Genomic DNA, 21329 nt, shown 5'->3' on the forward strand with positions numbered 1-21329 from the left:
AGGAGTTAATTTTCTACTCTGTCTGTCCTTCCTGCCTACTCCCCTGAACATCACCCAAACTCTCCCTGGGACCACCAGGCTGTGGTGGTCTTGTCCCTATGCCTGGCATTGGCTCCGCTTGGAGCCGCCTGAACCACAGGTCCCACAGGGCATGTTTTCCCTACAAACCCAGTGCTGCGGCCGTGCCCGTGGTGATCGACGAACCTTTGCCAAGCCAAGCAGGGCTGCGGCTTGGCAGGCGGAGAGACCCCTCAGCCGATCGATGCCCCGTGCTAGCTAAAGAAATCCCCTGCTCAAACCGGCATCACCTCCCTGAGGCCCCTCTCCTCTAACCAAGGCTCTTCCGTAGGCACTGGGGCAGGGCGAAACCCCCAAGGGCTTATTTTCCTTGCTGGAGAGCCCCCGGGTTGCTCCTTCCCAGTGCCGGGAAAAAGCTGCTTGACTGCATCAAATATTTAGGCTTCGTGTTTGTGGGAGGGCGTAAGGAAAGATGTGGCTCAAAGCAGCGACGCTTTCCCCATGGCACCCCCGTGTCGGCCAGGGAAAATCCTGCCTCCCTGTGGGCACTGGGTGAGGGGGGGTGAAAATCAATGGAGGTTTTTTAATTTCTCCAAGCTTTCCAAGGGCGTTGCCATTCTCAGAGCCATCCCAGTGGATACAACTGGTGATTTTGCCCCAATGTTGATCCTTTTCCCACCTTTTTAGCCCAAACTTGCCTAGAACCCCTGCGAGGGAGCCTGCTCCCGTTGCACGGCTCCCACTGTGCCTCCTGGGGAGGATGAACCTGGAGGGATGTGTTTAACCCAACTCAGGGCAAACGTCCCAATTTTGGGCTGAAAATGCTACATGAGACTTCTTCCTTGTATCTTGATTATCTTGGGATAAGTTGAAGGGCATCCACAAGCCCTGGCAGGGTTTGGGAGCACATGGATAAAGCCCCATCTTTAACTAAACAAGGAAAATAACTAAGGCAGATGGTGAGCAGCCAATGGCTCCTTAACCAGGCACTTAAAAATCACAGCACGGGGCAAAAAAAAAAAAGTCTCCTGACTACTCCAAATGTGACTTTAAGTGGCTCATAAATCAGAACAAGCAGGCCTGGCCCGGAACTGGGAGAGCCTCCCGTGCGAATACCGGGCAGCCGGGATGCTTTCCGGGTGCCTTGCTTTGCACATGCTGATGCTGCCGATGGCTGCGAGGGCCCCTTGGCACCGGGGATGTGCAAGGCTTGTGCACCCCAAGGGCTGCAGGGATTTCCCCTTCAAATGCCTCATCTAGGGCCTCCCCCCCCCCGGCCCCGGGTTCTCCTGCTGTTTCCCATGTTCCCGGGATGGGGGTACTGAGCCATTTCAAGGAGGGAAGTCGAAGCAGCTCTTGCGCAAAGGTCTTGCTCCCGGGCTGATGCTCGGGGAATGCGATGGGTTAATACTACACTGCTGCCTAATTGTGGTGAAAAGCTGTAAACCCCCATCCGTGGAGGGGAGGGGGAATATCCATTGCATATCTGGATGTAAAATACACAAGGGCTGAGCTTTAATGACATTTCTCTTTGGGAAGGAGACAGCATAACTCTGCCTTAACGACATTACCCGAGGCTCTTTCTGCCTCTCCTCCAGAGCAGAGACGGATGCCACCGCGGCGGGCAGCCCTGTGTGTCCCCGTGTGCCCTAGCCCTCACCGTCCAGGTTGGAGCTTCCAGGTGGTCACATGTGATGGGGAAGGATCCTTTTTTCTGGGAGTGCAACCTCCTTTGACCAGCTCCCAGGGCAAAGCAACCATCTGCCCCATTAAATGAGTGTGCAAGCGTCATGCCAGGTCTCTCCTCCAGTCCACGGGGACGGGGGTTCTCTGCAGTCCCTTAAACAGATCAGATTTGGGGGTGTGCAGCTGTGCAGAGACCTCCTGTGACACTGATGGATGGGCATGTGTGGTCCCTGGGTGGCACAGTGGGCGCGTTCCCGGCCGCATCACTCGGGTAATGGGGAGAGGTCAGGGCTGCCGGGCTGCTCCCGCTGAATGTTTCTTGTGCGATCGGTTGGGTTTGTTCTCCAGTGCTTGTGCAGGCAAAATCGAACCCACCGAGGTGTACAATGACTAATCCACATCTGGCAGGAATGTGCTGCGGAGGGGAAAGCTGTGCATTAACTCTGCGCTCCCCAGGCTGCAGGCAGGCTTGGGAGGCTGCAGAGGTGTGCTCCCAGGGCCACACTGGGAAGGAAGGAGGTGAAGTGAGGGGATCAGAGCATGGCATGGAGAGGCTGTAACCAGCCCCGTGCGTGCTCCTGTTCCCCTACACGGGAAGGCTGCAGGTTGCCCTGGCTGACTCCTAAGGTCCTTCCCGTGTGCCGACACCCCCGTTTACAGCCCAGCAGCCCTGCTGTCTGGACCATACAAGGCAGGGAGATAGCTTCAAACCCATGAGGAGCCGGCTGGACACTGGCAGGGATGACATTTTGCACTGTAAGGCTTTTTCTGATTGATACAGCCGCCCCGGGCTCACTAAAAATGAAAATAAAAGCAAGATCCAGTGTTGAACAAAATAAATTTCCATGGCAGCAGCTGCGGGTTCAGCTCCTGAGCATCCTCTGGCATCAGCGTCTTGGGCCAGCGGAAACGCTTACCTGAACAGGAAGGAAATTATTGATGTGCTGAGGTGCCCAAGTGTAAGGTGTAATAATGCAAGGGCACCCACAAGCCCTGGGCTTCTCTGCAGCATGGCCGTGTGTGTGCACACGGACAGGGAAGCCTTGCAGGGTTTGCATGTGCAGGTGTTGCTAGAGAAGGACCTAAGCAAGGATTCGCGGCGTTGTTGAGCTGAACACTCAGCCGAACAAATAAAGGAGTGACGTATCAGCACCCAGTACTGAAGCCTGTGGGCTTAGATTTTTTTTACACGAGAAGAGAACCAGAAGGGAATAAAAGCATTTTACGGTTTTGTTTTAAAACTAGTCAGTAAAATCCTTTTCAGCGCCGGGAAGAAGGAATCCCATAAAACTCACACGAGCTTCCTGGCTGAGATGAGTTTAGCTGCAGTACTTAGAAGATTTAAAGTCAATTGTACACAGGGGTACTGCAGTGTCTGAGGGCTGAGGAGGGGGAGATTTTGGCAGGTTTATGATCCCTGTATTGCCAGGGCACCTGAGCAGGCTGAGCTGCACTGAGCTACGTGCGGTGCCCCAGAGGCGGCAGACACAGAGATGCTGGCGAGGCAAGGATGCTTTGCAGCTGCTTTATGTTTCCTCCCCCCCACCCAAAGAAACTGAGATAAGAACTTGAAAAGTATTTTGGATCAAACTGCTGCTTGGTTTACCAGCAGTACTAACCCCAAGTACTCCAAACATGCCAGTTGGGCTTCTCGAACCATGTGTTTTATTTAAAACCACATCGACTGATAAGAACAACTTTTGGTTTAATTTTCTTCCCTGCTGCAGAGCATCTGGTGCTCCTGTTTCCAAGCTTTTCCCAGCTACTGCCAAGATGGGAATCCCACCTTTTGTGTTCTGTTTGGTTGCCCGTGTGCTGCTTTAAAAAATAATGAATAGATGACAGGGAACATGGCTTGGGGGAAAAAAAAAGGAGACTGGCAGCAAAATCACGCAAGCTGATAACCCTGCTCGCCGGAGCGATGCTGTTTCACGTCTGCTTTGTCGTGATCTTCTGCAGCACTCGCCTGCTTTGGGCCGGAGCCACAGGGGTGATGGAGCAGCTTGATGTGGATCTGGGCAATCTCAGCCCATCGGTAGCCAAGTGACTCCTTAATCCCAAAGAAACTCTTTTCCACGTCCATCCATGGAAACGGCAAAATGTCAGTTCCTGAATTAGCCGTATTAATGCCTCCCGTGGCCCTGGCAGTGCTTTCCGGTGGGAGAAGCGTCTCTCCCTGCATCCTGGGCTGTCATCACCTCCTCGCATCCTGCCCAGAGCAGCCCAGGAAATGACTTTCTCACTTCTCCTGGCCTCCTCCTCCTCTGTGCTCGCCTGGATGTCTCTAATTCGCATCCCTGTGGCAGCTCTGAAGCCCAGCTAAGGGAAAAAGCTACTACCCTCCGCAGAACTACTCCATGTGCTCGTTTTTCTCACCCTCTGATGTGCCGGGCTTGGTAATGCGGATTTCTTTACTGGCAGGGGAATAGGGAGGCTTCTCTCCTGGCCCGGGCTGTGTGGCACGCATGTACACCAGCACACAGCCCTGCACCCGCAGCCGGCAGACGCTCAGATCCTGCAGCACGGAGGGTAAGTGCTGTGACAGGATCCACTTATCTCGCCTTTGCATTTCATAATTCATACTGCCCTTTTGCTAAAGGCGCAAAGCCGTTTGCATCCAAACGAGTGTTTATTCCCTCCCGGCTCAGCTCTGCTGCTGGATCCTGGGGAGGAATCTGTGGGTCGGGCTCCTGGCACTGGCAGCGGGCAGCTGTGAGGGCTGGGCTGAGATAACGGGAGAGCAATCCGTGGCCAACGGGATGCCCTGACTGACGGCGAAGGTGATGGAGGAGAAGGTGAGTGGTGTTTTCTCCCCAGCTTTAGAGCTTGCTCTACAAGGAGGAAAAGTATTGGTGGTGTCCCTTACTTAAAAATGGGGAAACTGAGGCACAGGAGGCTTCAACTGACTCGCTGTAGTGGGGGGTCTTGCATTAATCCCACCAAGCTGCGCTGCCTTGCAATGTCTCTCACGCCCCGTAGAGACCGAAATCAGAGAAGCAGGCGAACACATGTTCTCCTTGCACAGCAACCCTCACGCTCGCAGCGGTCAACTCGCGGTGCAAGGCATGAGATTCGATTATCACTACCGTAGCTCGCAGAGGCGAGCAGCTCTCTGTTTCCAAAGGCGATGCCAGCTGCGAGCTGCACCTTCTCCAGCTTAAACTCTTGGTTTGGAGCTTCAAAGCTTCCCAGCAGCTGGCAGCACATGTTGGGGGCAACACCTTTCTGCGTGCTCTGTGTTTGTGGCTCCCCGGTGCCGGCATGTGCTTGGGGCACCGCAGCAACGGGCCAAGCTCCCAGCAGAGCCGGCAGCGCCGTAGTGCAGCCGGTGTTGCACTGGGAAGCTGATGTACGCTAAAGGTTGGCTCTGTTTTACAGAGAGTCATGGGGTGAGGGATAATCTTGTCTGAAAAATACCGGGTAGGCTTGGCATCATCCTCTCTGCCTCCGCTCATCCTTCTCGCCGCAGTGTGGTGGGGTTTTCGCCCGTTTTTTCTGTTTGCAGCACCAGATCCCTGCCTGTGCTTGCAGCCAGAAGGGTGTCATTACCTGGGACATGGGAGGAAGGATGAAGCTGGAGCCTCCAGACCTTCGGCAAGGGGACAGGAGGGTGGGGGTGGCAGCACCAGGGACACTGGCGGGGCTGAAGGTGTAGGTTTGGGGTGCCCAGGGCTGCTGTGGGACACAGGCTTGGGGATGTTGCAGGTTTGATAGCACCCGGGGTGCTTTAGGGCTTGGGCTTGGGGGTGCCCTGGGGGTATCTGGGAGGACTCAGGGGATGCTGCCAGTGTACGCTCCCCCCGGGAGAGCTGCAGGCGCTGGGGTATAGGCTCGGGGGTGGCTGAGCGGGTGCCCCCCTGCACGCTCCGCTATGGGGCAGGCGCTCGGGGGGCGAGGGGGCCGCGGCCCGGCGTCCCCAGCCCGGCTCCCCTGCGGAGGAGTTCCAGGGGGGAAGCCTGTATCTGCGCCCCCCTGCAGCCAACTTCGGGGGCGGGGGGGAGTTACGCGGCCGGGGGCTGCGGGGGCGGTGCTCGGGGGCTGCAGCTCCGGCCCCCGGGCAAACTCCTCCCCCGCTCGCCTCCACCCCCGCCGGCCGGACCCGCCTTGGCTCTCCCGCTCCTCCGCTCCGGTGATTATTCTTCTTCGCATTATATTGTTATTATTATTATTATCGCTGTTATTATTATCGTTATCCTCCCCCGGTCCTCTCCTTCCTCTCCCCGCCCGGCCCGCCCCGTCCCCCGCCAGCCGCCGGACCCGGCTCCGCTGCTGCCTGCGCCGCTGCCCCGCTCCTGCCCGGCCCGGGTGCCCAGGTACGGCTCCGGTATCCCGCTGCCCTCATCCCCCCGGCCCCGGGCACCGCAGCTTTGCAGAGGGGTTGGGGCAAGGGAAAGGCTCTCGCTTGAATTTGGGGCTGCGGTGGGAAGGGGAGTCCGGGAGGTGGGGGGGGGGCTGCGGGCAGGACGAACTGGGATGCCTGGGTGGGATGCTCCTGGCATCCCTGGGCCACGCTGAGCCCCTGCGCCGCAGCCTCGTCCGGGCGAAGCTCCAGCGTTGTGGTTCCCTGCAAGGTCCTGACTTATTCCCTCAGGGTTATGTGGTCCAACTTGTGTTGAGATGGGTTTTTTAAGTCACTGTTAGCTGTTCTGTCTACTCGGGTGGGTAGGACTGAGTTTGCCCGTCTCTAAACCCGACTTCCTCACAGCCGGGTGAAGTTTTGGAAGTCCCAAGCCCGGGGCTCTGCCTCTTGCTCCCTCGGTGGGAGCCCAAAGCCTCGCCGTTCAGCAAGGACACGACGGCCCAACAAATCCCTAACCTCACTATCAAACCTCTCCACGGAAATGGTGGCTGCCTTTGCTGAAGTGGAGGAAATCAAATCCTTTTGTTTATTCCTAAGGATCTCTGTTTTATCTCTCACCATGCTGCGGTAATTAAAGGAGACCTGTGCTCGACTCCTAAGGTTGTCCTGGAGGATTTTATTCCCTCCAAAAGGGCATGTGGAAACATTTAGTGTTTTCAGCTGGATTTCATTTGCGTGCTATTGATTGTCTCTCCAGCAGAGAGATTTTTCTAAGGTGTGGTGGAATATTCCACCCCGATGGAGGCTTGGATTACTGGGACTATTTTTTTTCCCCTCTACCAGCCTTGCCCCTTGCTCGTCCGAGCAGCAGAGTTTCCCCATGATGCTGTCTGTGGTGTACTGGGTGTACTGGGGCTGCTGCTTGGCATTTGGTGTCATCTCTGCGGGATCCGATGGGATCTAACCTGAGCTTTGCCAGGGAAGGGGAGAAAAGGCTTTTTCTATGAAGAGCTTTGACACCTGTTGAAAAGCCAAGAGGGGAGAGTGGCAGTGGGCTGCCATTCTCAATACTGTGGTCAACGCCGGATCAGTGAGTTCGATCCCATTCCAGTGCCATCTCCGCTGGGATGTGGGATCCTCTCTGGTCTCTTTCCAAAGCGCTGGGTTTCAGCCTGACCACAGGCCTGAGGACAGCTAGCTCTGGAGCCCTGCTTAGGTGAGGCAGCCTGGCCCTGCTCTGCTCCAGCCCAAAAGATTCTTAACAGGGTGGAAATCAGGCTCAAAGGATTTTCCACTCAGTAATCCCTCCTCTCTGGAGAACCACCGAGCATCCTTCATCCATTTTGCATGGGAGCGTTTTGGGTGCATGGACCAACGGGAGACCTAGCAGCTGCCTGTCCACTGGGAAGCATTAGGATGGGGCATTCGGAGGAGCTCAGCTGGAGCAGGATCACCGACCTTAGCCACGGGCACAAATGGGAGCACAAGAGCTGCTCCCCTCTCCGGGGTCTGCTTTGTGGTGATGCCTTAAATCCAGTAGCCCCCAGGGCAAGTGGCAAACAGAAATAAGGTCAGGCTGTAGTGTTCCTGTTGTTCCCTGCCCCGGCTGCCTCCAGCCTCCATCCCTGCTGCATCTGCTACCGGAACCCCCACCGTCCCCCATCCCTCCTGGCATCTCTGCCCGCCCAACCTTCTCCCTCGCTGCTTTCCCACCGGGATGAAATATTTATTGAGGCTCCGTTACCCTTGTTTTCTTGAAAGCACATTTCACACTTCATTTGCAGGAGGCATTAAGAGACTTCACGGCAGGTTTTCCTTCTCGCTGGGCGCGTGTGATGGTGTGTGCGTGACCATCCTGTCCGGTCCTGCTCCTGCCTGATCGGGCAGCGCAGGCTGGGCGAGGTGGAGCATCTCAAGCGTTGGATGAGTCCGTATCCCCGCTGTGTGATAAAGCAACTAGGAAAAAAAAAGAAACAAACCCCAAAAAAACCCTGGTCTGAAACCCAGCAAAGAATTTCGCTCTGCAGAGCTGACCCGTCTGTGCCCGGTTGCATTGCGCCTCCTTGCCTCAGCTGGGACGTGGTGGGTAAAAGGAGTGTGAGTGGTCCCATAATGCAACCGTGAGTGAGATTTTCCCATGGCTTTATGGAAAAGTCACTCCTGGACCTGATGCTGGAGTGACTCTGCTTGGATTTACCCCCAAAAGCAGGGTTGGGTTGCACGCTGTGCCACTGCATCAGCCCAGAGCGATGTGCGACTCCGGCTCTCCCTGCGTACGCACAGCCCGTGGGCTGCGGTCCAGGATCCCACCAGATGGGCCATCCCAGAGGGATGAATTGCCGTTGGCTTGGAAAGCAGGGCTGCAGCTGGGGACCTGTGTCCATCCTTGGGGTGGCTGTCACTGTGCGGGCTGTCCTGCCCCGGCACCGGGTCCCAGGATCGTTGCAGGTACCACAGGCGTATGAATTGCAGAGCAGGAAAGGTGGCCCATGGCTTTCTCATGCCTGCGTGGGGCAGCTTTCCAGGGGGAGGAAGCTGCAGTTTGACAAAGACTGATCTGTGCCAGCTGTGCAGGTGGAGAAAGGCAGGATGGGCTTCCCTGCCCGGACCCACTGGCAGAGGAGATGTGGTCATGTAGCCCATCCCCAGTGGCAGGGTTTTACACCTGCTCAGGACTGAAGGCAACGTGAGGAATGAGGCAGCAAAACCTGTGGAAAAAAAATTTCCCTCTGCTAATTGAAGCAATTAGCAGGAGGGCTGAATGCTACCGAATGTGGTGGTAGCAGATGGGGCCAGATCTCTGCTGGCTTTGGTGGAATGACGCTGGGGAGAGGCAGTGGTCGCCGGTGAGGCCATACCTCCCAGTACCCGGCATGTGTCCCAGGGATGGGGATCCCTGGGGGTCAGGGTGGCTGTCCCCACTGGTGACGTGGCTTCCCACCAGGAAGGATGAGGTATGTGTGGGCAGAGCCAGCTGAGGCACCCAAAAAAGCAGAGGAGACAGACCCCAGAGCTCCTCATGGGTGGTGTCAGCGGCAGGGGATACCTGGGCTGCAAGCGGTGAGGTTTTGGCTGGTTCCCCTCCCACCTGGCTGGTTTTTAGCATGACCACGTTGTTCTCCCTGCCTAGGGTGTCCCTGAGATGGGAGAAGCAGCTCATCCCTTTCCTGTGCTGTGTCCAGCTCCCTGCTGGGGCGACCTGTGGTGGCTCCCATACAAATCCCACCCTGCTGAGCTCCTGCTATGGGCTCCTTAAAAACACAGGGGAGTTAAAAACACGTCTCCTTAAGGCTGGGAGATGGTCACGGGCTGAAACAGCTGCTGGCCTGAGGCTCTGGAAATGGGCATCCAGCCTCCTGGGCAGGTTGCATCTCCTCCCTGGAGCTCAGGGACGAGCAGCCGGTGGCAGCCCTTGCGTCGGGCAGATGGAGGCGGCAGCTCCGGGGCATTATGGAGGATAGGAGGAGTAAACGAAGAGACCAACAGAGACTTTTCTGGGTTGTTTTTTGGATCCTGACCATGAAGCCGCGCTGCTCCAGAGCCAGCAGCTGGCCCTGCTGTCTGGCCCCGCCGAAAAGAGACAGTCTGTCTGCCTTGTGCTTTCGGGGAGGCTTTGAGAGCCCTCCGGACTGTAGTACTGCCGCACGTGGGAGGCTCCTTTCTCTGTATTGCTGCCTGAATGCAATTAGGCATTAATGAGTCATTAAAATAAATCTCTGTTTCTACTCCGAGCGAACATGCCGGGGGGATGCTGACAGTGGGAGCAGCAGGTCTTGCATCATGCGCAGGAAGAGGCTGCGCTTCCCCGCGCCCTCCTCCCCAGGGCTGGGCCACGGTGCCCTCCATCTCCCTTTCCCATGGAAAAAGGACATTTCCCAAGCACCACACGGGTTTGCAGCTTCTGTGGGAGTGGGACTAAATTATAACCAGCCCTAGGGTTGTTTTTATCTGGAGGAATGGTAGTCTGAGGGTAATCTGCTCCCTGATGCTGAAGGGCACCTGCCCGGCTAGAAGTGGGCAGAGGTGTAACCAGCCCTGTTTTTCGGCTCCTGGTTTGTTAAAGATGCTGATGGCCGTGTCCTTTGTAACTTGGATCTGGATCTGGTGGGCAGCTGGGGGAGATCTCAGCCGGCACCGTGGCTGGAGGGGGATGAATGTGAGGCGAGCACTGAAATACAAAAGGGAAAGTGTTGTGCGTCACTGACAGGCATCCATATAGTTTTCCTAGCTGTAAATGGGATTTGAAGAGAGCTCGTGAGCCAAGAGGGGTCCTGGTGGCCTCTCTCATCATGGCTGGACACAAAGCTCTTCTTCCTTCACTCCACCCAACTGGTAAACAGTGCAGTTACCCCTAATGAGGTCTTTGCTAATTTAATCCCTCCGCAGTGGCTGTCTCACTGGCATGCTCACAGGGAGGCGGGAGGGCAGATGCTGTCAGGACACAGGAGGACACAGGGACGTCAGGACACAGGGGACGTCCCTGGGGAGCAGCATCCCTCAAACACATGGTCGCTCTTTCTGCCACCGGCCCCGTAGCGTTAGCCAGGCTGTGGGAGGGCATGAGTTAAAACCAGGGGTTGAGCAGGACAATTAATTTTATATTTTATTTTAGCAAAACAAATAAATTGGGTGACGTCGAGGCACAACAGATCTGCCCTGGCGCGACTTGGACAGCATTGCCCGAGTGTGCCGTGCCGGGGGGGCTGAAGCCGATGGGATTACAGAGGCTCCAGCCTCAGCCAGAGTTTTTCCCTCGGGCTTTGCTTTTGGGAGCAGAGCTTGTTGCTACACGGAAAGGTTTTGCACAAGTCGTGTTTCATACGTCAGGCTGGGAGCAATGGGGATGGGGTGGCGAGGGCAGATCCAGGTGGGAATTGAGCAGAGGATTCTCATGGGAGTGATGGAAATGAGGTGGAGAGGGCGAGACGGCACCACTGTCTATGGCAAGGAGGGAGATAACAAGGTGGTGCCCGGAGGAGAAGCTGTCCTGGGGGTTGTTTCCAAGAAAGCCAGTGAGAAACTGGCTTAATGAAAATAAAGTGGGAGACTCACTGCTGTGCTCAGTTGGATCTTGTTGGGGATGCTCTGCGGAGATACTCTGGACTGTGTTGCATGATGCCTCTTCCAATATGCACCCATGATGAAGATGCATTTGGTGTCCCTGCACTTCCCGGTGGGATTAGTGCCACTGGAGAGCAGAACATGCACCTTCCTGGGGTAGAGCAGCAAGAGAATCAAACTGGGGAGAAGATCGTATCTCCATGGGCTGTGTTTACAGCCCCTGGGGAACGGAGGGATCTGGCTGAGGTCTCCATCCCCTTGCCCTGATGGAAAGAACCCACTGGTGTGAAAATAAATGGGTGCTGAGGAGGTGAAGGTTTCGGCTTAGAACAATGAGGGCACTGGAGAATTACCCTCCCGGGGCTGGGAATGAACAGCAGAGCATCCTCGAGGGGATGCTGGCTCCGTCACACTGCCTTGGAAAGGGTCTCTAGGCTGCAGGATCAGCAGGATCCCAATCCATCACCTGGACCTTCCTCCGCCCTGAGGCCTCAGTGTGGAATGGCTGGAAGTTGAGAGCTTTTAAAGAGGTCTCTGCTGCCCCATTTTGTTTTGCTGGTGCCTTCTTGCCTTTTCCCGGGCAAGACCTGGGAACGCTGGCTGCTGCAGGGGAAATACCAGTGCTGTGTTGGTGCTTTACCAGAGGGTTAAATCAGTTATGGGATGCCTTCAACGGTGCAATCAGCTTGTGTGAACTCCAAGGGTGACATCGGGGTGGAAGCAAATAACCCTTCCTGCTCCTTTCCATGCTCATGAGGATCCATCTTTTGTGCTGTACACCGTGAACACCCGGGTGCTGCTGTGGCAGGGGGATTTAGGGGCAAGATGGGGTGCAAATCAGACCCAAGTCCTTGCTCTCCAGGAATCCATAGTACAGCAGGATTCAGCCTGGGCTCTGGTCTCTGCTGGCTGTGGCCATAGGCACAGTCCTGAGCCTGTAGCACTTGTGTGTGGCAAAATGCTCTGACCTTTTGGCCAGGGCCAGTCTCACCTGGGGCACACTCAGCTTTCTGGCTCTCCATGGCCTCGCTGTGCTATCTGCTGCTGTGGTGGCTGCTCGTAGCGGGAGATATTTGGGTGCTGGGAGGTATGGTGCCCGCGGGAGGGATGCTGGCCAGGTCCTGGTTGGCTCTGGAGAGCCTGCAGGGATCTGACGTGGGGCATAATCTCAAAAGCCCTTCTCTGTGAGACTTGGCTTGATGCCACCAGTTTTGTCCCTGGTTATTTTGGGACCATGGCGGAACGTCTCCCTGGCATGTGTGTCTGGGCTCGGCCGTGGCATTTGCTGGGAGCAGCCCCGGGATGGACCCCGGGCACAGCGGCAGGATATGAGCTGTGTGGGTCAGGCCAGGGACATTTCCATCCCGCTGCCCACATCTGACGACTTCACCGCGTCCAAGGCTGCACATTGCCCCTTCCCGGGGCTGCACGCACCCGCTGTGGTTCCCGGACTCCCCTGAGCAAATGCAGTGAGTAGGAGATGCACGGGAGGATGAGGAGGGAGGTGTCATTTTCCTGCCCTGGGTTTTAAACTGTCCTGCAATGAGGAGGGGCTGCAAAGAGGGTGTAATTATATAGGAATTTGCCTAAATCCAGGTGTAGCCATGGCCGTGCCATGGGCTTTGCATCAGCATGTTGATGTGTGTGCTCAGTGGGGACAGGATGGGGTGATGGTCCCTTCTGCGTCCCTCCGCATGGGTCCAGTTAATCCACACAGGCAGGCGAGAGAGGATCTGAATAGTGGCTTAAGGAGATAAAGGGCAGATGAGATGCCCAAGTAAAGAGATACTGGTGTAATCCATGCCTGAGACGTCCCAGGCTGTAAAGCCACCCTTCCTCCAAGAGTCTGTGAAGTGCTGGGAGGTCTCCCTGGGACAGGGATGCGGATGTGCCATCTGGTCCCAGGATGTGCTGGGGCTTCACACACCCAGGGCTTCTACGGCCGGAGATCGGAGATGCTCTGTCCTACGTGGCTGTAAAGGCAATTGCTGCCAGTGGGGAAGGTCTCCTGGGCTCCCACAGGGCAGGATGAGGCCCGGTGTGGGAGGGAGCAAACCTGGATTGGCAAGAAGGTGGGTTTTGGCAGAGTTTGATGGCCAGGAGAGGGGATCTCCTGGGCTTGGTGGGTTAGGAGCATGGTGTTGGCAGTAGGAGCGCAGCCCGTTCTGCCGAGCCACCTCGGCAGCTTCCACCCTTGAAGTGGTTTGATTTTTGGTAATTACAATTAATATCTTGCCTTTCCCGCAGAGTTTTTGCAAGAAAAGAGCTGGTTTCAAAACCTTGTTGGTATTTCTTCTTTCCCATCCCTCGGCTGGAGAGGAGGGGGGGCCGGGAGGAGACGGTGGGGAGCCCCGGGGAGCTGGTGCAGGTGGTGGAGGGAAAGCAAGGGCAGGCTCGCGGCAGGGCACAAGGTTTTCAGTTTTGATGACAGACTGCAAATCTCCAGAGCCTCAGCTGGAGGACAGTGTCACCTCTGTGACCTCGCTGTCCTTGCGGTGGCTGGGAGCAAGGAGCCGGGTGTTGGCTGCAGTTTCCCTCGCAAAACTGCTGGGCCAAACCCTGTGCGGCTCGAGGCACCAAAGGGCACGAAAAAGCCTTGGGTAGGAAACGGGTCGCACAAAACACACTTTCTGCTGGGGAGAGCCTTCTTTGGTTTTCTCTGCAGCAGGCTGAAATCAAAGTTTCCCCCACCGCCGCTGATTTCTGTCCCCAGGCTGGTCCAAACTCAAATATAACTTGGCAGAACCAGCCACGGAGCCCAGCGCTGCTCCCGGGGATGCTGTTGCTGCAGGAGGGAGCGGGGTGGCACCGGTTGCCCAGTGCCGTGGGCAATTTTTATGCCTTAAAGATGCTTTTTTTCCTCAATATATTTATTAACAGTATAACAAAAGTCAGCAGGGGCATGCCCCGTCCTGGCCCCCCAGAAATGGTGGTGTTTAAGCAAGCTTATGTGCAAGGGTAAACCAAAGCAGCAATTTGTAACTCCTCCAAAAATCAGTGTTCGCAGGGCCTGGGACAGGCAGCAGGTTCAGCTCCCTGGTCACCCCTGTGGATCCCTTAATTAAAAGTTTAAAGGTTTCAAAGTGACCCAGTGGTGTGGGACCTGGGCAAGAAACCCAGGGGTGAGTGCTGTGGCTGGAGGGGGGCTGCTGGGGGGGCTGTCGGCTGGGTGCAGCCCCCACATCCTCTTGCATCCCACATTGCCATCACTCTCTGCGTGAAACTTCGTTTGGGTTTAGCTCATCTGGGAGGGTCTCCTTGTTTCTGCTCCCCCACAACTCAGCTTGTCCCCTTACGCCTTGCAGCCCAGAGCATCCAACACACAATGAGTTTGCAGGGTCCCAGCCCTCCCCGTGCACCCATCCTGCCCCGTGGCTGGGGGATGCATGCTACTCGTGTCCTCCTCCCCTCACTGAGGTTTGCAACTGTGGGTTAATCCACCCGAATCCCACCAGGCTGAGCCCGTGTGGGGCAGGACACAGCCACCCAAGAGCTGCCCTGTTGTTTGCTGCTGTAATCTGTTTTGAAAAGGCAGCCCCTGATGCTGTTTTTTTCCAATTAGGCCCTGGGAGATGATTCTGGTAAGGCAGCGGCTGGGCTAATTTACCAGGCAGACATTTCATTGAATTAGCCCGTGAGCTGCAGAGCAAAACCGGGAGAGCGGAGCCCAGGCTGGGGCAGGACTCGTTGGCGAGGTTCGGCATGATGCTCGGCGCGGCAAATAGCCGTGCTCTGCCCAAGCCTAAAACCTGCTCCCAAGCTCTCGTGTTAGTGTTTGACCCTTGTTGGATGGGCGGGCGAGCTCGGGGATGGTGGGATGCACCAGGAGAGGAAAGACGGGAGTTTCTCCGCCGGGCTGAGAGCTCTGGCGGCTGGCAAAAACCTCACCATCGACTTGCAAACCATGCAAATCTGCTATGGACGTCATTGAAGGAGAATAAATATAGAAGCCTGCGATGCCACTCGTTCCCAGAGTCACTTTCTAGGCCGTAACTTTGCGCTGCGAGGTGACATCAATTAAAGAAAATGTATCTCTGCAGCAAGCGGTTTTGCACGGCTGCCCGGAGGAGTTCGATACGGCCGGGGACCCTCCCTCCACCCGCTCCCACCCCTGTCGGGGACAGCGTGACACCAGTGCCTTGTGTCTCTAACCACTTCCCAAAAGCCAGCGAGGGACAGGGAGGGTAATGCAGCCCTGCTGGTACACATCCTGATTTTATTCAGCAATGGTTTGTGTGCTGGAGGGTCTCTGCGCCCACCATTGGGTTGCAGCCCCCTCTCCTGAGCTGCCCAGGAGCAGGTGAGCGGTGACCATCGATGCCTCTGCTCAGCGTGGGATATTTAAATATTTAAACAACCCTCAACTCCCTTTTTGAGACAGAAGGAGAAATGGGACTGCGCCCCAGGGAGTTTGGCTTTGCAAGATGTGCATCCCGCTGCGATGCCTCTGCATCCCGTCCTGCTGTGGGAGCAGAAGTCGTGTGTGGGGCTCGGCTCACAGTGCTGCCCAAGGCTTTTAGGGGACCCCTAAAAATGTACAGCCTTTTGTCAGGGTGGGGTGGGGGGGCCGTGCGGTACCTGAGCCTGCGGGGAGCTGAGCCAATGGAGCCCAAAATGCCCCTTTCCCAGTAGGCTGGGATGTGCTTGCCGGGGGCGGGTGGAACATGGACACGGGCTGATCCCCAATAGCAGGGATGTGGCTGCTGAGGCTGTTGTGTGGCCCGTGCAAGGGCTGGAAAAGGCTGTTGTCATTGTCCTGCTTCTTTCTGAGCATATTTACCTTATAATTCCCAAGACCCCAATTACTCCTGAGATTGGGGTTCTTGCTCCTTCCCGTGGGAGGTGTTACATCCCCTTCTGCATCCCTGCAGAAGAGAGCTGTGGGTTAGAGAAGGCTGTTTTATAGGCATAAACTATTTTATAGGCACAAACTGGGTAGAAAATGAACGACTAGGCTGCCGGTGAGCGGGATTTGTGGGGGGAGCAGAGGAGGAAACTTCCTTCTCTCTGAAAGCGCCACCTCTGAAGAGAGGAGGAAAGGCAACACTTCTCTTCTGCTTCGTTTTAATTCTTTGCCTTTTTTTTTTTAACATTCTCTATTTAAATAAGTGGGAGCCTGGCTCTTGAGTGGGGCCAGTGAAACACTGATCCCAGCAGCTGCAGAAACAGGAGTGCTGGAGATGGGGCACGTGGAGGCCCAGCTGTCCTCGAGGCAGGGCTGATTGGGCTTGGAGGGGACCAAAGGGTCCCCAGGGCTGGTTCCTCCCCACCCGGGGTCATTCTCTGAGACTGCCTGCTCGCTCCAAACCTCAGGAGCTGAGGATGCTCTTTGGATGCTGCTCTCTGAGCTCTAAATCAAATCACAGCTCCCATGAAATGAAGTTTTCTGGATGTGAATGGCCGCCTGCATCATCCATCACCGCCCGGCTCACGGTGCGTCCCTCTTGGGGGTTGTCGAAGGTCAACGTTTGCCTCTTCCAGCCACCTGCTGTCAGCTTTTCCCTGTTAAGGATGGCACCTGGGGAGGTGATAATTCCATTGAAGGCTCCCCCGTGTGTCCCCCTGCTGTCCCTGGTGCCCCTCGCTCTTGGCAATGTTTTGGGGTGCAGTTTGGTAACAGGGTGCAGGAGCCGAGCGTGTTGGTCTCTATTATTAGCTCTGTGTTGGGTCCCCTGATGGATGGAGATATTAGCTGGGTTATGGACCTATTGATTTCTCAGGGTTTTTTTTCTCCTTTGTTTCGTGTGTGAGAGCGGCCTGAAGAGGAAATCCAATGTGTGCCCGCCTTTTGGCTTCGTACGGGAACTTTCCAAGAGCTGAAAATCAATTTGCGGCTGGCAGGGTCCTGCAAATCACTGCAGTGGAGTTGGGAGGGTGGGGGGTTTTTGGAAGGGGGCGTTCCCCACGGTGCCTACCAGCACACGCAGCAGCGAGGGGTCAGGGAGGAGTTGGGTGGGTCTCATCTGGAAGCTGCCACTTCCCTCTGTCAATTAGGGCCTCGTGGAGAGCGGGTAATTAGATCTCCTTGGCTGGCACTTGGGCCCTATCAATTAGCCTTGCTCTGGACGAGGCACAGAGGGACGTGGGTACCAGTAATGAAAAGTGGTTGCGCTGGGCATCGCTGGAGGGTGGGGGTGACGGGGGCAATGGGCGCGGGACGGCTCCTGTACCCGCTTCTTGGGTGCATCTCGCTCACTTCTGCTGAAATAGCAGGTTTCGGGTGTGGGATCCTGGCACTTTGGGTTTACCCACCTTCACAGCACCCACCTTTCCTGACGGTCTCCCTAAAAGAGCAATTTATTTAGCCCCGCTGCGAGAACAGAGGTGGCATCAGCGGGGATGGGGACACTGGGCAGCCCCCTTGGGCAGAGGGGAAGAACTGACAGTGAGTTTTTCTCCTTGTCCTCCCTTCCAGGGCTGCTGGCATCTCCCCGTGGCCATGCAGCACTGCCCGTCCCGGCCGGCCGCCCTGGGGCCGGTGTGACCGTGACACCCTGCCTGTCCTTTTCTGGGTAGGTGCCTGCGGGGTGGCGGGGGGACGCTGGGGTTCGCCTGCCCCAGAGGGGATGGAAGAGAGAGCTCCTTTCCCAGCAGCATGTAAAACATTGTCCACTTGCGAGATGATGCATCCATCTCCTCCATAATTAATTTTAAAGAGGAAAAGGCCGAGTGCTGACTAAGCCAGGCCTTCACCCTGCAAAGCTGCGTGATTCACGAGCCGCCGATAGCACAGCCTTTTCCTGCAGAGTATTTCTCCAAGCTCGGGAAATGCTTCCTTTCCCTGCTCCAAATTAAAAAAAAAAAAATAAATTATTACAATAATAATAAATAATCACCATTATCATCATCTGCAGGACCCAAAATGCTTTTCGCACCACGGAGGCTACGGGGGGCGCAGGCATGTGCTGAGCCCCATCCCTGTGCGATGGAGGACATAGAGCAGGGCTTCCCGCAGGTCCCAAAGCAAGGCAAATTCTCAGAAAGCGGGGAAACATGCGGGAAGGGTGCTGGTGGAACACAGCTAACCTCTCCCTCTGCTCTCTCTAGGTCCAACGCCTCCGTCACTGAACGTAAGTAGCCCCCAGGCCCCATGGCACGGGGACGGCGGTGGGGGCTGCTTGGCTGATGCCAAGCCCCTGTTAGACCCGTCAGTGCCCAGCAAGCAGCTGGGGTGCATTTTTTTGGGCTCAGACTGCCAGAGTTGCGGAGTTGAAAGGCTCCACTATGACTTTTCCTGTTAGAAACGCAGATTTGCTTCTATGATTTGAAGCAGAAGCTGCATTTTCTGCCGGGGGGGGTGGAAATCGTCCCTTTTGGCTCAGCACGGGGGGAGGCCGTGTGAGTGGACTGTGGGATTGTTTCCCAAAGACCCCAAGGCAGAGGCAGCGATGGCAGTGAGGGGACACGGTGCTGTATGTTAGGTGTCCTCTCACTGAGAGGAGGAGGATGATATTGGGTGACAGTTTTCTGGTTGGGGAGGGACAAATAGGGATGCGGTATTTTGGGATGCCTCATGGACGTCACATCTGTGATGTAATGACAAAGCCATGGTAGGTGACTTTCATGTCCTGAGTGACGCGTGTCCCTGTGTCCCTGCCTTTCAGAGTTTGATGGAGAATCGGTCGGATGACAGCGGGAACTGTTGTTATCACCGGGGGAATCCTAGCGACGGTGATCCTACTGTGCATCATTGCCGTGCTCTGCTACTGTAGGCTACAGGTGAGCACCGTGGCCGTCCCCCATCTTGCCATGAACCCCGGCAGCGCCGCTGCTCCTCGGGCTGAACTGCTGGTGCAGGAGGGGGTCGTGAAGGGGGTTTCTTGCCTGTGATGGGCAGGGAGTTGAAAGCCCCTTTTCCCCTCAGGTGCTGCAGAGATACATCTTTTCCTCCTCCTGGCACGGGGGGACTTCCCTAAGGCTTCTGAGGCTCTGCAGCAGTTGCTAATATATGTGTAGGCTCGGCTGGGTCTGCAATACCAGATTTCTTTCTTCCCCTCCCTGTAAATTAAACGAGGAGGCTTTCAACAACAGCTAGCTACAGCCTCCTGCTCTTTAAAAGTTAATGTGAAGTCTGTGCCGTGCAGCAGCGCCCGTGTGATGAAAAGCACAGCGGTTACTTGGAGGACTTTCCAACTGGCAGGGTAAAATCCCTTCCCCTTGCAAAGCTTGCTGGGGGCCGGGGGGACGAGTTCCCCGGCAGCTGCCTCCTGCAGCACACCTCAGGTCCAGGTTTTGTCCAGCTTCTGCTGCTCTGCAGGACCCAGGTACCGATGGAGTGGAGCGGGGAGGGTTTCCCTGGCAGGGGGATGAGGGGATAAGGGATGTGGCAGCGCCGGCTGCTCCGCTTCCCCTAACACAACCCCTTCCCCTTTTTCGCGCAGTACTATTGCTGCAAGAAAGATGACTCCGATGAGGAAGAGGAGGAGGAGGAGGAGGAAGAGGAAGAGCCCGACCTTCCCACACACTCGCACCTGGGCACCTGCAACGCCTGCAACTCCCGCATGGTGGATGGCCAGGGCAGCCCCGCGCCCCCCCCCAGCGAGCTCAACCAGCACGGGGCTCACAACTACTGCCCGACCTGCTCCCCCTACGCCTCCCCTTTTTACATCCGGACTGCCGACATGGTGCGCAACGGGGGCGAGAGGGTCACCTACACCCCCGCGTGCTACAAGGAGATGGGGCCGCCCATCAACATGGCCACCTTGCAAGGCTACCCGGTGAGCCGCCACGGCCTCCTCCGCGAGAGCTTCCCCAACCCGCGGGCTATCAGCACGGAGGTGTAGTCACCATTGCCACTAGCACAGGGTGCCCCCAGCCGGCGCCTGCTTGAGGGAAGGGGCTTTTCACTTGTCTTTGGGGCTGGGGGTTCCCGCAGAGAGGACCCCGTCAGCCCAGCCCCAGACCAGCACGGTCCTCCTGCTGAACCGCCCGGCACGGCTAAGCTTTACGGGCGAGAAGATGAGAGAGACCTCGAAGGGCGATGTTAAACCGGCCACCTCCGAACCCATCTTAAGTGTCATTATTATTCTACTCTGCCTCCTGAAGGGACTTCTCTAACGAGGGCTATGTACAGTACAACCTAATTTAATTACCCCAGGCTCCCCCAACTCCCCGAGCCCAGAGCGTGGCCTCCGGTGTGTCCCCACGCAGCCACCCGAGGTGATGCCCCGCCGCCTCCGGTGCACGGAGGGATGCGTGACCACCCACCAGCTGCCGCCCCCGGCAAATCCCACCGCTGAAGCTGGGAACGGCAGCGCTCCTCAGCGATGGGAAAGCGAAGAAGGGAAGATCCAGATCGTCCTGCTCCCCTCGTGCTGCGTTAGTTGCCGCTAGCAGTTCGCTTTTCTGTTCGAGCGTAAGATAGGACACCGCCTCCCACTCGCTTCGGTCTTTGCACGTGCTGAAGAAGTTCAAGACATGAATTTAGATCACCGCCGGGGGAGGGCAAAGTTGCTCACAAAACCGCTCACCTACACAAATGGGCAGGGGCTGATCCTTCTGCAGCCGAAGCCCCCACCTCTTCTACTCTTCACAAGCTTTCTTAGGAGCGATTTTAACTTGGACCCATAAAAACGGTAAGATTTTACTTATGGGAAGAGTCGCATCCCTAAATGACTGCAGTTCTGGTCACCTCCAGCGTTTGAAGCCCTACCAGCCCACCCTGACAGTTCAGGCCAGCCAGAGAAAGGTTGGCTTTAGGATGGCTTTTGCTTTCAACAGCAACAGCAGAGACCACCGGGTCACATCTCCTCCTTTGCAGGGCCCACGACCCCCCGTGGGAGAGTGATGTTCAGGTGGTCGGGGTCCCCCCTCTTTTGTTTTTGGAAGAAGAGGATGCAAGACCCGAACCTGGGTTCACTGGCTCTGCGGCTGGCAGTGACAGCCAGCGACTCTGCCTTTCTGCAAAAATGAATGTGGGAAAGTTCCTTCTTCCTCCATAAATCAAATTAGGTGAAAAATTACTAAAAGGACATCTCCATCATTCACAGGCACTTCCATAGCAACCGGTGCAGGACCGCTCGGCGCTTCCCATTCATGGCAGGGAGGAGGGACCTGGACAGCAACGATCCCCGCAGCCGTGTGGATGCTGTTGGAGGCCATGGCAGGAAAGGCTTGCCATGCCTTTGCAATATAGGCTATGACTACTCGGGAATGTGGTTTGGGTTTTTTCTCACCATCATAACTTAGAAATAATCCTGCTGCTCACAGGACTTGGCCTTAACCTCCCTGTCTGTGCACAGAAAAAGTAGGTCTCAGCATGGAG

The 21329-nt window shown here is 56.3% G+C and overlaps 1 protein-coding gene across 1 annotated transcript; it reads left to right on the forward strand.

Annotated features, from left to right (window-relative positions):
* Positions 1-18691: 18691 nt before the first annotated feature.
* On the forward strand, positions 18692-19848 carry LOC141467865 (protein FAM163A-like). Its single transcript, XM_074152566.1, has 2 exons — positions 18692-18784; positions 19447-19848. The coding sequence occupies exons 1-2, from the start codon at positions 18692-18694 to the stop codon at positions 19846-19848; spliced, it is 495 nt and encodes a 164-aa protein (XP_074008667.1).
* The last annotated feature ends 1481 nt before the right edge of the window (positions 19849-21329 follow it).

Source organism: Numenius arquata, chromosome 8 (genome assembly GCF_964106895.1).
Source record: "Numenius arquata chromosome 8, bNumArq3.hap1.1, whole genome shotgun sequence".
NCBI lineage: Eukaryota > Metazoa > Chordata > Aves > Charadriiformes > Scolopacidae > Numenius > Numenius arquata.